General features: G+C 49.4%; 1 protein-coding gene across 1 annotated transcript in view; it reads right to left on the reverse strand.

Annotated features, from left to right (window-relative positions):
• Window positions 1–3,464: 3,464 nt before the first annotated feature.
• Window positions 3,465–15,872, reverse strand: part of TIMP2 (TIMP metallopeptidase inhibitor 2) — a 73,755-nt gene continuing 61,347 nt past the window's right edge. The window contains exons 4-5 of the mRNA XM_054456707.2: window positions 7,954–8,078; window positions 3,465–6,347 (exon numbers count right to left, since the gene is read on the reverse strand). Of these exons, the coding sequence (XP_054312682.1) occupies window positions 6,150–6,347; window positions 7,954–8,078 (323 nt within the window). The 3' untranslated portion in view covers window positions 3,465–6,149. The remainder of the gene's footprint in view (window positions 6,348–7,953; window positions 8,079–15,872) is intronic.

Genomic DNA, 15,872 nt, shown 5'->3' on the forward strand with positions numbered 1-15,872 from the left:
ACAGCGTCTTGCTCTGTTGCCCAGGCTGGAGTGCAGTGGTGCGATCTCAGCTCACCGTAACCTCCGCTGCCTGGGTTCAAGCGATTCTCCTGCCTCAGCCTCCTGAGTAGCTGGGACTACAGGCGTGCACCAGCATGCCCAGCTAATTTTTTTGTTTTATTTTGTTTTGTTTTTGAGATGGAGTCTCGCTCTGTTGCCCAGGCTGGAGCGCAGTGGCGCGATCTCGGCTCAGTGCAACCTCCGCCTCCCAGGTTCAAGCGATTCTGCATCAGCCTCCCGAGTACCTGGGATTACAGGCGCCCACCACTGCACCTGGCTAATTTTTGTATTTTTAGTAGAGACAGGGTTTCACCACGTTGGCCAGGGTGGTTTTGAACGCCTGACCTCAGGTGATCTGCCTGCCTCGGCCTCCCAAACTGCTGGGATTACAGGTGTGAGCCACCATGCCCAGCCTAATTTTTGTATTTTTAGTAGACACGGGATTTCGCCATGTTGGCCAGGCTGGTCTTGAACTCCTGACCTCAGGTGATCCTCCTGCCTTGCCCTCCCAAAGTGCTGGGATTACAGGTGTAAGCCATGGCGCCCGGCCTACAAACTGATCTTAAATCGTTTTCAAAGATCAGCAAAACATGGATAATTGTTGAAAACAGATCATAGACACATGGAGTTGGTCATACCATTCTCTGCATTTTTGTATATGTTTTAAATTTTCCATAATGAGTTTAAGTCAAGTTTGACTTAAATGCATAAATATATGAAAAGGATATAAATCACCTGGCGTGCTGCTTACTAAAACTCCAAATGTGGGCTGCAAATGCCAAGTAAGTTCATTTGTATGAAATGGAAAGTTTTGATATTATTATTATAGTATACCACTCAACCATTTTCCCTACATATTTGGACATACAGAAGAAACAATCCAAATATTTCTGCAGTAGATATTAAGTGGATCACATTTAATGTGACATTGGAACAAACTTCAGATGTCGTAAGTTTGTTCTTGCTTTTTGGGCAGTAACTGCACACAGTAGGAAACACGATTATTCTGGCTGCCCCTGGAATAACAGATTCTGTACAACAAAGTATGCACGTGGGCCAGGGGGCAGCTAACTGTTCAAATACACCATTAAAGAATGTCCATGGCCGGGCGCGGTGGCTCAGGCCTGTAATCCCAGCACTTTGGGAGGCCAAGGCGGGCGGATCACAAGGTCAGGAGATCGAGACCATCTTGGCTAACATGGTGAAACCTCGTCTCTACTAAAAATACAAAAAATTAGCCAGGCGTGGTGGCAGGTGCCTGTAGTCCCAGCTACTTGGGAGGCTGAGGCAGGAGAATGGTGTGAACCCGGGAGGTGGAGGTTGCAGTGAGCCGAGATCACGCCACTGCACTCCAGCCTGGGCGACAGAGCGAGACTCCGTCTCAAAAAAAAAAAAAAAAGTCCATATGGCGAAGCATTATGAGACTTTTGATTGAAGTTTGAATTATGATGGGAACATCTTTCTCAGCACGAGGATAGGGTGGGGGCAGGGAGAAACAAACTGGAGAATAAGACCCAGGAGGCCAAGCACGGTGGCTTACGGGAGGCCAACGCGGGCAGATCACTTGAGGCCAGGGGTTTGAGACCAGCCTAGCCAACATGGTGAAACCCCGTCTCTACTAAAAATACAAGAATTTGCCGGGCATGGTGGTGCACACTTGTAATCTCAGCTACTCTCGAGGCAGAGGTTGCACTGAGCTGAGATCACACCGCTGCACTCCAGACTGGGCAATGGCATGAGACTCTGTCTCAAAAAAAAAAAAAAAAAAGAAAGAAGGGGGAGCTTCAAACTCACTGTTCAAAGTGACCTTGGAGGAAAAAAATAAGTTATTTAAAAAGAGAGAGAGAGGCCTAGGAGTCAGATCAACCAACTGCAATGGATGGATCTTATTTGGGTCTTGATTCCAACCCATAAACCACACAAAAGCATCTATGAGACAGTCAGAGATGTCAGAACACTGACTGGATATATGATGACATTGATGAATTCTAAGTAAGTTTTTGACGTGTGATAAAGCTATTTTGGATTTTTTGTTGTTGTTTGAGACAGGGTCTCACTCTGTCATCCAGATTGGAGTGCAGTGGTGCGATCTCAGCTCACTGCAACCTCCACCTCCTGGGCTCAAGTGATCCTCCCACCTCAGCCCCCCGAGTAGCTGGGACTACAGGCATGCACCACCACACCCAGCTAATCTTTGTATTTTTTGTAGAGTTGAGGTTTCTCCATGTTGTCCAGGCTGGTCTTGAACTCCTGGGCTCAAGCAATCCGCCCACCTTGGCCTCCCAAAGTGCTGGGACTACAGGTGAGCCACCGTACCTGGCCTGGAAAAAGGTTTTAAAAGTAGTTTTTATTTTTTGGCTGGGCGCAGTGGCTCACGCCTGTCATCCCAGCACTTTGGGAGGCCGAGGCAGGCGGATCACAAGGTCAGGAGTTCAAGACCAGCCTGACCAACATGGTGAAACCCTGTCTCTACTAAAAATACAAAAATTAGCTGGGCGTTGTGGCAGGCACCTGTAATCCCAGCTACTCAGGAGGTTGAGACAAGAGAATCACTTGAACCCAGGAGGCGGAGGTTGCAGTGAGCCAAGATCGTGCCATTGCACTCCAGCCTGGGTAACAGAGCGAGACTCCGTCTCAAAAAAAAAAAAAGTAGTTTTTATTTTTTAAACATATGTGTACTGGAATATTTATAAATGAGACTGCTTCATGCCTGGAATTTTTTCTTCCAAATAATTTCGTGACGGGTGGGTAAAGACTGAGTATAGGTCTAAAGCTGGCCATGAAGCCCTCAGTGTCAAAGCTGTGAGACGGGTGCATGGCTCTGCGTGTCTCTATAATAAAAAGCCAGAGGCATGTGCTGAATGAAGGGGACCCTCTTCTACACTTCTGCCTCTTCATCCACCTAAGAAAACCACATTTGCTTTTACCTGTCCCATCTCTGCCGCCCCGTCTCTGCCACTGCATCGCACTTTTCTTTCTTTTTTTTTTTTGAGACAGGGTCTCACTCTGTTGCCCAGGCTGGAATGCAGTGGCGCAATTATAGCTCACTGCAACCTCTGCCTCCGAGGCTCAAGTAATCCTCCTATCTCAGCCTTTTGAGTAGCTGGGACCACAGGCACATGCCACCACGCCTATTTTTTGCAGAGACAGGGTTTTGTGAAGTTGGCCAGGCTAGTCTCGAACTCCTGGGCACAAACAATCCACCCACTTCGGCCTCCCAAAGTGCTGGGATGACAGGTGTGAGCCACCGCACCTGGTCTGCATCCCACATTTGACTCAGAGCTCACTGGCCTTGTTTCTCTGGAGGACACAGGGCGCCCCCTCCCGCCAGATGGGAGAGGCTCCTTGCAGAGGCTGATTCCCATTCTTGAGCTAGGAAGTGGCCATTCTGAACATCGGATACAGCCACACGGAGAGAGCCCACGTTCTCTTTGATAATACTGTTTATTGTCCACGGACCGAGCGATTGCTCAAGAATGATACAAAGCATCAGAGACATGCGCAGTCTGCTTGTCAACTTTCAACAACTCTTGTGTGTTCTCAGCACCGGAAGGTCTCAGACTTCATATTCCAGCATAAACACAGTGCTCCCCTCCCCCAAAAATCCAAACGAAAACAAAATCAACAGAGCTTTAAATTATGGCAGCAAGTCCAATATTTCTTAATACTTATCAAGCAAAGATTTGAAAATAACTACAATGTAAACTTTATTTTAAATATTTTGAGTTGCTTGCAGGATGAAAATAGGAGAAGAGAGCTGTGCTTAGAACATAACATATAAATTAAACGATGCCAAATGGAGAGCCTTCTTAAACTATATATATATTGCCATTATTTACTGTGAAGGTATTTGAGCGGCTTCCTCTCTCAGCTGCCACCCGGCTCTTCTTAACCTGTTTTGTTTTCTGCTCAGCATGGTTAAAAAACCAACGTGTGTGGATCAAATATAAAGGCCACACCTTTCAGACCAAACCTACTCAAAGATCCTTTACTTTGTGATAATTTGAATTGGAGAACCAAAGACGGGAGACAAATGAAAGCAAAGATGCTCAAAGAACCAAAGGAAAGACCTGAAGGAATCCACCTGCACAGGCCACGCGTTCCACTCTGGGTCAAATGCTTCCACGATGCAGAAACCTTTTTTTAAAAAAGTGCAAGTCTAACACCTACCAAGGGTAATAAAAAACACAGCACAGGAATGATTACAGCTGATGTCAAAAACAAACCAAAACATTAAAAAAACAATCAGCAGAAACAGGAGTAAATGTTACATATGATATCACCATACAGGAAGCGAACGGGGGTGGGGTGTTATATGGGTTGGAGGGGTCTGGTGGAGTTGTATATACTGAAATCACACAGACTGGTCCATTATGACATCTTACCAACTTTAGATCACTGTACAGCATGAAAACGCCCGTGGGGCAGGGGCCGATTCCTGGATACCCTCCCAGTCTGCCCTAGAAAGGGAAGTCATCAGGATCTGTGCTGACCAGGTCCCGGTGGGCATGGGGGCTGCATGCCACTTGGGGGTCAGGAGTCTTAACAGGTGCTTTGGGGTTGCCGCTGAATAGAACAGGCTAAGGTGGCTTTGGAAGCATTTTGCAAGACCACTCCCAGGCCGCCAAGCTTCGGTTTCATTGCATGTGTATGTTTACATAATGTGCCTGTATATCATCAGTTTATCTTTACAACACAGGTGGGAGGAAACAAGAGATTCTCCTTATCATTACCGAGAAAGTTCTTCCTATCCTAACCCCCATATCACTGGCTTCAGGAAACCACGTTGAGGGAACACATAGGTTCCCTAGTTCCCTAGGAAGTTTCTTAGCTAGGTAATCTTTGTCATTTAAGAAATACAAGCAGAAGTTGGTATATCTGCAACTCAGGTTCACCTATCATCTGAGAATTCATCTTTAGAAAAATAAGATGTCTCTTAAAACAGGCCAGAGTGTCCTGGAGGCTCAGAAAGAAGTGAGTGTGTCACCAAAGCCACCTACCTCCAAAATCCTTCCCTTCCTAGGCTGGACTTCTTACTCTGCTTAGCTGGCGTCACATGCAGAAAGCCCTGTGCAGAGTGATGGCTGTCAGTCTTTGAGGGAGGGGACACTAAGCCTGGGAGAGCACAGCAAGACCCAGTTTTTTCTGTCCTCAGGATATGCAGATGGGGAGCCCAGCCAGGCCCTGCACACAAGCCTGGATAAAGCAAAGCCATGCAACTCAATCCAGGTGCCTGATGCCAGAACGGGCAAGAAGCAATGGCAACCGCAGCAGCTCAGGAAGGGACCTTGAGGGCAGCCACCGGCCCCGGACAGCAGCCTCAGGACAGGACCTCACCGATTCCCCCTGCAAGCTGGGGAGCATGTGGGCGGGGGGTGCAGGAGACAAAAAAGACTCAGCTGAGGCTGGAACGCAGCTCAGCTGGGGTTTCTAGCTCCCATTTCTACAAGGCTCAGAGGGAGGCTCCCACTGGGATTCTGAGGATTAATAGGATTGATGGGGCTCCTTCAAGAACGAGCCACTGGTTCCAGGCTGCCCCTGGATGTGGGGGGAGTCAGGTGCTGGGAGCTCATGGTGGGCACCGGGGCGATGGGGGCACTTGTCAGGGGCAGGGAGTGCTACACTAGGGCCAGAGGCGTGGAAGCTGCAGAAAACAAGGGCCATGCCCCTCTCAAGATGAAAGGGACCTGGTAGGCCTGCTACACAGTCTTGCAATGACCCTCAAAAGTTTCTGCAAAATGCACATTTCCAGGCCCTGCCCTAACCCAGCTGGGAGATCCCTAAGTGCTGCCTGCTCGGCATCTGTGACGGTGCCAAGGCAGGGACTGGGAGGGAAGCCGCGTGTCCCAGCCCTGCCTGCACCCAAGGATCGAAGCCCCAGACACATAGTGCCTGGCAGAGGGAGGATGGGATGAGGACCTTGGACCCACGTCTCCCTCCAGACCCACAACCGTGTCTAAAAGGAGAAGGGGGAGCAGAATCGTATTAACTTGGACCCATGGGATGAGTGTTTTATTCATGCTGTTTCCAGGAAGGGATGTCAGAGCTGGACCAGTCGAAACCCTTGGAGGCTTTTTTTGCAGTTGGCCACAGGGGTGCTGTAGGCCTGCTTATGGGTCCTCGATGTCGAGAAACTCCTGCTTGGGGGGCGCCGCGCCGCGGTACCACGCACAGGAGCCGTCGCTTCTCTTGATGCAGGCGAAGAACTTGGCCTGGTGCCCGTTGATGTTCTTCTCTGTGACCCAGTCCATCCAGAGGCACTCGTCCGGGGAGGAGATGTAGCACGGGATCATGGGGCAGCGCGTGATCTGGGGAGGGGCACACGGAGGGGGATGGAGTCAGGGACCCAGGAAAGGGTGGGTGGAGGCTGCTCTGGGGGCATGTCCAGAACCTGGCAATGTGCCTACGTGCGGTGTACAGGGATGGCAGCCTCTCCCGAGACCCACAGCTCCTGCAGGGGCAGGCGGCTGGCCTGCGAGGGGGTCTTACCTGCAGGGAAGCTGTGCCCCGCCCACTGCTGCCCCCCCTTCTACTGCAGGTGTGCTTCCCTTTGGGCCATCTTCTACCTTCCTGAGCATGAGAGAATGGCCTCAGCTTGGCCCTGCCCTCTGGAGGACACAGCAACAATAAAAGGGCCTGGGTTTCCTGGAGACAGATTCCAGCCCAGTGTTGCTCGCAAGCCGAGCCCTGAGGTCATCGGCAACTAGCAATTTGGCCAAGGAACCCTATGCTACAAGAGGATGACCGCCTTCACTGCCATGGAAAGAAAAAGGAAAAACTTGCTTTTGATTTCATGCTGGGCACAGAGGAGTTTCACTTAACATACATGTGGCTGGAGACTATGAGTTCAGAATTCCTGTTTTGAACATGCTGAGAAGGGGCTGGTGGCTGTCAGGAGGGAGGGCAGCCCCAGGCAGCTCCCCAGGGAAGGCCAATCCCCACAGCCTCACCAGAGTCTCCTGGTCCCAGACTCACTGGGAGTGACCCAGGGTGGGAGGCGCTCAGCACTCAGCAATGCTTCTTGTGGGGAGGGTGGGGATAGGGTGCTAGGAGCCCACAGGGTAGGAGCCAGCCTGGGAGCCCTGGAGGCGGTGATCTCACTTCCACAGCCACATCTAAGTGCTGCGCTGCTCCAACTGTGCCTGGCACAACCTCCGGGCTCATTTTAAGAGGAGCAGGTGTTCAGGTGTTCTCAACACACAGACCCCACATAGACACCAACCCAGGTGTGAAAATGTCGGGAATGTTGGAAAAAGCGTAAGGCCTGCAGTGCCTTCTCATAAGCCACACAAGCGTTTGCACTTGCACATTTGTAGAAAATTACCCATGGGACCATATTTTCTCTCCCCATACAGTTCCTTTTTCTGGAAGCTACAGGTAACAGAGCTGAATTCATGCTCTTACTCTCAAATCTCCTAGCCTTCCAGACATCCCCCTCTTTTTTTTGGGGACAGAGTCTCACTCTGTCAACCCAGGCTGGGGTGCAGTGGTGTGATCTCAGCTCACTGCAACCTCCACCTCCCACATTCAAGCAATTCTTAAGCCTCATCCACCTAAGTTGCTGGGATCACAGGCGTGCGCCACCTCACCCGGCTAATTTTTGTGTTTTTGTAGAGGCAGGGTTTCGCCATGTTGGTGAGGCTGATTTCCAACTCCCGACCTCAAGTGACCCGCCTATCTCAGCCTCCCAAAGTCCTGAGATTACACTCCAGACATCCCTTGACAGAGATGTGCCTCAGGGCTGTCCCCAGCCAGACAGCCTTACTCCTGGGATGACTCTACCTTCTCAGAGCCTGGTCTTAAATCAGGAGCTGGGGATTAACAGGCCCTGGAAAGCCAGGGATCAAAACCCCTGCTGTCCATCTGGAGACAGTGGGAGGAGGTGATGCCCCAGCAGAGGCGGGACCTGCTTACCTTGCACTCGCAGCCCATCTGGTACCTGTGGTTCAGGCTCTTCTTCTGGGTGGTGCTCAGGGTGTCCCAGGGCACGATGAAGTCACAGAGGGTGATGTGCATCTTGCCGTCCCCCTCGGCCTTTCCTGTGGAGAGACGGGGATCACCAAGCTCAGGGAGAGGGACAAGTCCTCCTCCTGCTCAGCTCCTCCACCCGGCGCAGGGGCGCTGGGATTTCGTTGTAACAATCCTGTGCACTGTCTATTCTGAGTTTAAACATAATGGGTGGCCAGGCACGGTGGCTCACTCCTGTAATCCCAGCACTTTGGGAGGCTGAGGCAGGTGGATCTCTTGAGGCCAGGAGTTCAAGACCAGCCTGGCCACCGTGATGAAACCCTCTACTAAAATACAAAAAATTAGCCGGGTGTGGTGGCACACGCCTGAAATCCCAGCTACTTGGGAGGATGAGGCAGGAGAATTGCTCTTGAACCCCAGAGGCAGAAGTTGCAGTGAGCCGAGATCGCGCCACTGAACTCCAGCCTGGGTGACACAGCGAGACTCCGTCTCAAAAAAATAAAAAGTGGAAAAAAAAAGAAAGCCATAATGCATGTTCACTGATAGAAACTTAAACGTAGGAAACAAAGAAAAAACTTCCTGGCCAAGGGTGGTGGCTCATGCCTGTAATCCCAGCACTTTAGGAGGCTAAAGCAGGTGGATCACAAGGTCAGGAGATCGAGACCATCATGGCTAACACGGTGAAACCCCGTCTCTACTAAAAATACAAAAAATTAGCCAGGCGTGCTGGCAGGGGCCTGTAGTCCCAGCTACTCGGGAGGCTGAGGCAGGAGAATGGCGTGAACCCAGGAGGCGGAGCTAGCAGTGAGCCGAGATCACGCCACTGCACTCCAGCCTGGGGGACAGAGTGAGACTCCGCCTCAAAAAAAAAAAAAAAAGAAAAGAAAAAACTTTCCTACTTTCATTACCCATAGCTAACATTTTGATGTATTTCCTTCCAATATTCCACTATTGATTTTGAGACAGTCTTGCTCTGTCACTCAGGCCAGAGTGCAATGGTATGATCATAGCTCACTGCAGCCTTGACCTCCCAAGCTCAAGTGATCTTCCCGTCTCAGTCTCCTGAATAGCTGGGACTATAGGTGTGAACCACCACACCCTGCTAATTTTTTATATATTTTTTTTGTAGAGACAGGGTCTTGCTATGTTACTCAGGCTGGTCTTAAACTTCTGGGCTCAAGCAATACCCTGACCTTGGCCTCCCAAAGTGTTAGGATTATAGGCATGAGCCACCATGCCTGGCCCCAATATTCTTTTAAATTAAATTTTATTCTAAAAAAAAGGATAGGGGCGATGTTTCACCATGTTGCCCAGGCTGGTCTTGAACTGAGCTCAAGTGATCCTCCCACCTTGACGTCCCAAAGTGCTGGGATTACAGGTGTGAGCCACTGCGCCCGGCCAATATTCTCTTCCATGTGCATCTTCACACATAAAACGTCATGCAGTATGTAGATTATATTGTCTCCTGTTTTATTTTTCACAAAACATTAATTCACAGGCGCTTCTCCCATTTGAGTTTAAACTTATAATTCTGCATTTTTCCACTATGAAGAGCCAAAGCATGGAATTTTTGAAAATTAGGAATCTGCTCTGAATTCCCTTCATCAGGCGTGATGAGCTGTGGCTTCTTTCTGTACTTTGGGCTCCTGATTCAGCTGCCTCCTTCCTTTGCTGAAGATACTACATTGGCAACAGCCTTGGCGTTTTCCAAGCAGGAGGAAAAGAACAAAGGAGTGTGTTCCAGTGGCTAACAGAACCTAATGACGGCTATGGAAGTCATTTAAAAACTCATCCCTCAGGCCAAGTGTGGTGGCTCATGCCTGTAATCCTAGCACTTTGGGAGGCTGAGGTGGGCGGATCACTTGAGGTCAGGGGTTCGAGACCAGCCTGGCCAACATGGTGAAACCCCGTCTCTACTAAAAATACAAAAAGAAATAGCCAGGCGTGGTGATGCATGCCTGTAATCCCAGCTACTCAGGAGACTGAGGCGGGAGGATCGCTTGAACCCGGGAGGTGGAGGTTGCAGTGAGCCAAGATTGCAAACTGCACTCCAGCCTGGGTGACAGAGCGAGGCTCCATCTCAAAAAAGAAAATAAATAAATAAAATAAAAACTAACCTTTCAGGCAGGGAACAGTGGCCCTGTCCAGCCTGGGCACCTGCCACCACAGACAGGCTGAAGCCCTATCCTGGCTTCCCAGCTTCTATGGTGATTTCCACTGTATGTATCACTTGACCAGCATTGACTCCCACTTTATATTAGATTTGCCTTTCTTCTGCATCTTGCTCCTTAATCAGAGAGTAAGTATAGAGGGTAAGGGCTGTGTCTTAACCCTTTTGTTTCCACAGTTCCCTGCACACAGTAATGGCTCAATAAGTTTACTGATGAGACACACCCGTGCTTGTTCTAATGAAATGCTTCACATTCTGCCTTTTCCTTCTCTTTTGGCCTTTTCCCACCAATTCTGGCTTCCTCAGGAGGTAAGCAATGGCAGGAAGAGATGAAGTGAAAATTGTATGTTTTCTTTTTTTTTTTTTGGAGACAGAGTTTTGCTCTGTCACCCAGGCTGGAGTGCAGCGGTGCCATCTCGGCTCACTGGAACCTCTGCCTCCCAGGTTCAAGCAATTCTCCTGCCTTAGCCTCCCAAAAAATTGGGATTACAGGTATGCGCCACCACCCGTGGCTAATCTTTGTATTTTTTAGTAGAGACACGGTTTCACCATGTTGGCTGGGCTGGTCTTGAACTCCTGACCTCAAGTGATCCACTGCGCCCAGCCAAAATATTGTATCTTTTCAATGGTCCTAGTTACTGGGCTAACGTGAACGTGGCTGTCATGTATAAATGTGGAGAGGACCCCCTCTGGTCTGATTAAGACTTGGATGGGCGTACACACCATGAGCATCTGCAGCAATGTTCTACTTATGTCTGTCTCAGAGAAAAGCGAGGCATGAGTCTTGGTTACAGAAAACCAGGAATTAAAATTTGTAACAAAGGGTTGTATGTTTATTCTTCCTTTTGGAGAAGAGGAATGTAGAAGAAAATTACAGGGCCAATTCTGTATGAGTCTCCTGTTGCCCGACTCGACACGTGAGACTGAGTCATCAGCCCAGGAGGAGGTGGCCTGCTCAGGCCATGCGGTCACTCACCGGCCACAGCCAGCCCGAGCTGAGTGGTTCACTGTGCCCTGTGATTTCTGGTTAGCCCCTGGATAAAGGGCCTATCCTGACTCGAGGCAAACTGGATCTAGGTTCCTGCCTCAGGAAATAAATGCCAGATTCAATGTGGAGTCATCTGACCAAGGCTGGGAAAGACATCAGATGAGAGAGGTTCCTCTCGCCACGAGGTGAGTCAGCCACTGTGGCCATTAACGGCCCCACCCCTGCTCCCCCTCCCAGGGAGAGGAAGATGAAGTAATGCAGCCTCATTGGTGGAGAAGATACACAGCCAGCTGGCCACTGGGCAGGTCTCACAATCTTTGTTGATTTTTAGAAACAGGAAGCCCATGTGCAGATTTGTTACATGAGTGTATTGTGTGTCCCTGAGGTTTGGAATATGAACGGATCCATCGCCCAGGTAGTGGGCATAGCGCCCAATAGGTAGTATTTTTTCAGCCCTTACCCTGCTTCCTCCCTCCCGCCTCCTTGTATTCCCCAGTGTCTCTTGTTCACATTTTTATGACCATGTGTACCCAATGTTTAGCTCCCACTTTTAAGTGAGAACATGTTTTCTGTTTTCGCATTAGTTCCCTTAGGATAATGGTTTCCAGCTGCACTCGTGTCGCTGCAAAGGACATGATTTCCTTCCTTTTTACGGCTGCATAGTATTCCATAGTATATACACCACATTTTCTTTATCCAAGTCACCATTGATGAGCACTTGGGTTGATTCCGTGTCTTTGCTATTGCAAATAGTGTGGTAATGAACATACGGGCGCAGTGCAGTTGAACGATTTATTTTCCTCTGGGTATACACTCAGCAGTGGGATTGCTGGGTCAAATGCTGGTTGCTTTCTCAGTTCTTTAAGAAATCTACAAAGTGTGCCCCACAGTGGGTGAACTCATTTACATTCCCACCAACAGCATATAAGCGTTCCCTTTACTCCATAGCCTTGCCAACATTGGTTTTTTTATTTTTATTTATTATTTTTTTTTTTGTGGGGGGGCGGACAGAGTCTTGCTCTGTCGCCCAGGCTAGAGTGCAGTGGCACAATCTTGGCTCACTGCAACCTCTGCCTCCCGGGTTCAAGTGATTCTCCTGCCCCAGCCTCCCAAGTAGCTGGGACTACAGACGCCCGCCACCACGCCCAGCTAATTTTTTGTATTTTTAGTAGAGATGGTGTTTCACCGTGTTAGCCAGGATGGTCTCGATCTCCTGACCTCATGATCCACTCGCCTCAGCCTCCCAAAGTGCTGGGATTACAGGCGTCAGCCACTGCACTGGGCTGTTTTTAACTTTTTAACTAAAGCTCTTCAAAATATTTCAATGTCAGCTTTCTACCGAGGATCCTGCCACAGGTCCAGGGAGCAATGCCCTTTCAGCAGAGCCTTCATGCTCATTCTGCTGCAGGCTACCCTAGCCCTCCTTAGACCTTCAGTATGACTCTGTATCGACTCACCAGCTTTTCATGCAGTGCTGTGCTGTTTGTGTGGGTCACTGTCATCCCCAATGTAAGACATAAAATTATCAGCTACCCTTGAGTGAGGCCTGACCAAGATAACCAGCATCCCTGTGATCATCATTTCTGGTCTCCTACTCCCACTTTCATCCTCTCAACAACCACTCGTGGGGCAGATACTACTGTCATTGTCCCCCACGTACGGATCGGCATGGGAGGCACAGACAGGTAAAGTTACTTAGCCAAGGAACTTAACAAGTCAGGTGTCAGAGCACACATTCGAACTCGAGCAGGTGTGTTTTCAGAGCCTTCAGTCGGGCATCTCATTGTATTTCCTCACATCTTTTCATGACAGTTGTTATCTTTTTCTCTTCTAAAACAGAGATAGGGTCCCGCCCTGCCACCTAGGCTAGAGTACAGTGGTTCAGTCCTAGCTCACTGCAGCCTCAAATGCCTGAGCTCAAGGGATCTTCCTGCCTCAGCCTCCCAAGTAGCTAGGACTACAGGAGCACATGACCACACCCAGCTCATTTCTTCCTTCCTTCCTTCCTCCCTCCCTCCTTGCCTCCCTCCCTTCTTCCCTGCCTCTCTCCCTGCCTCCCTTCACTCCCTCCCTCCCTCCTTCCCTCCCTCCCTTCTTCCCTGCCTCTCTCCCTGCCTCCCTTCACTCCCTCCCTCCCTCCTTCCCTGCCTCCCTTCTTCCCTGCCTCCCTCCCTCCCTTCCTCCCTCTCTCCCTTCCTTCCTTCCTCCCTCCCTCCCTCCCTCCCTCCCTTCCTGTTTTGTAGAGATAGGGTCTTGCTATATCGTCCAGGCTGATCCTGAACTCCTAACCTCAAGCCATCCTCCTGCCTCAGCCTCCCAAAATGCTAGGATTACAGGTGTGAGTCACTGTGGTCAGCCCATTTCCTTATTTTCTTTATGCAAGAAACTGTTCGCACTTGGCACCTTTAGTTCTGTGTCCTCATCAAAACCTTGTGCCTCCTCCTTGAGATACTAAGTAGTGTCTGAGTTATAAATTTAATAGAAATGTTAACAATTTGAAAACATATAGGATTCAACTTAGAAGAGTATTACATATTTTGGAAACTTTAAAATGTATGCACATAAAAAGAAATGAAATCTGCCAGCTGGGTGCAGTGGCTCAAGCCTGTAATCTCAGCACTTTAGGAGGCTGAGGCAGCCGGATCACCTGAGGTCAGGAGTTCAAGACCAGCCTGACCAACATGGTGAAACCCCGTCTCTACTAAAAAAATACAAAAATTAGCTGGGCATGGTGGTACGTGCCGGTAACCTCAGATACTCAGGAGGCTGAGGCAGGAAAATTGCTTGAACCTGGGGGGCGGAAGTTGCAGTGAGCCGAGATCGCACCACTGCACTCCAGCCTGGGCTTTGTTGCCTCCGTCTCATAAATAAAATAAAATAAAATAAAATAAAATCTGACCCACGCTACAACATGGATGAACTTGAGGACATTATGCTAAGTGCAACGCTTCAGCTGTGGAAGAAGGTATGACTCTACCTCTACGAGGTGCCTAGAATGGGCAAATTCATGGAGACGAAGTAGAAAGGTGGTTGTCAGGGGCTGGGCAAACAGAGGAATAGGGAATTATTGGTTAATGGGGACAGAGTTTCAGTTTGGGATGATGAAAAACTTCTAGAAATAGATAGTGATAGTTACACAACATTGTGAATGTACTTAATGCCGCCCAGATTCAGCGGCTCATGCCTGTAATCCCAGCACTTTGGGAGGCTGAGGTGGGCAGATCACCTGAGGTCAGGAGTTCAAGACCAGCCTGGCTAACGTGGCGAAACCCCATCTCTACTAAAAATACAAAAAATTAGGCCAGGCATGGTGGCTCATGCCTGTAATCCCAGCACTTTGGGAGGCCGAGGTGGGCGGATCACCTGAGGTCAGGAGTTCGAGACCAGCCTGGCCAACACGGAGAAATCCCATCTCTACTAAAAATACAAAATTAGCCAGGCGTGGTGGCACATGACTGTAATCCCTGCTACTCGGAAGGCTGAGGCAGGAGAATCACTTGAACCCGGGAGGCGGAGGTTGTGGTGAGTCGAGACCACGCCATTGCACTCCAGCCTGGGCAACAAGAGAGAAACTCTGTCTCAAAAAAAAAAAAAAAAAAAAAAAAAAAATTAGCTGGGCGTGGTGTCGGGCACCTGTAATCCCAGCTACTTGGGAGGCTGAAGCAGGAGAACTGCTTGAACCCGGAAGGCAGAGATTGCAGTGACCCGAGATTGTGCCACTGCACTCCAGCCTGGGCGACAGAGAGACACTCCGTCTCAAACAAAAACAAAAACAGAGAGCTTCAGTATGGGTGAGGATTCAGCTGGGTATGTTTGGACACCGGTGCTGGCTCAGACCAAGGTCACTTTTGCACCCAAGAGTCCATCTGTGCGTGGGACCCCCACCCTTCGTCCTTCTGCAGCACTGCAGTTTGGCCAGAAAGCCCCTAGAGGGCAGTGTGACGAAACTGAGCTGGGACGGCTGGGACTTACTTTAAAGGCTCTTCCCTGTGGATAGGAACAAAAAGAGGATGCAGAAAACTGGAAGTAAGTTCCCTGCACCACGGGGGAGTCTGTCTCCTTTCTTGTCTCTCCAGATTTTATTTTTCTGATGACAAACGTAATAAATGCCATAATTTTAAAGGTTGAATACAGGAAAGAACTGAAAAGGAGACACAGCAGATGCTAACACGCTGGGAAGTTTCCTCCCGTGCTCTGTTCTGTGCACAGCTACAGCAGCCCCCGAATGCCACACTGCAGACCATGCCTCTGCCACGCACCACCGTGCATGCTGTGCGGCCACCCCAGCTCTTCTGCCTCCTCTGTGTTTTTTTGAGGGCGTTAGTTAGCTGGTAAGATCTTTGCACCACAGGTGGTTTTTGTCCCCTTACCCTTTTCCATTTGATTTTATTTTTCTTATTGTAAAAATCATAGATAATACTGGGCATGTAAAATGGTGCAGCTGCTTTGCAAAACGGTCTGGCAGCTCCTCAAATGGTTAAACCTAAAGTCACCCAACCCCTCCCCACCCCCCACCCCACCAATTCCACTGCCAGGGATACACCCAGGAAAAATGAGAACAGGTCCCTGCAAAATCTGACACACCAATGTTCATTGCAGTATTTGTCACAAGGGCCAAACGGTGGCAACAACCCAAATGCACATCAAATGATGACGGGATAAACAAAACGTGGTCTATCCATACAATAGAATACTCAGTCATAGAAA

The sequence above is a fragment of the Pongo pygmaeus genome, chromosome 19 (genome assembly GCF_028885625.2).
Source record: "Pongo pygmaeus isolate AG05252 chromosome 19, NHGRI_mPonPyg2-v2.0_pri, whole genome shotgun sequence".
In the NCBI taxonomy this organism is placed as follows: Eukaryota; Metazoa; Chordata; class Mammalia; order Primates; family Hominidae; genus Pongo; species Pongo pygmaeus.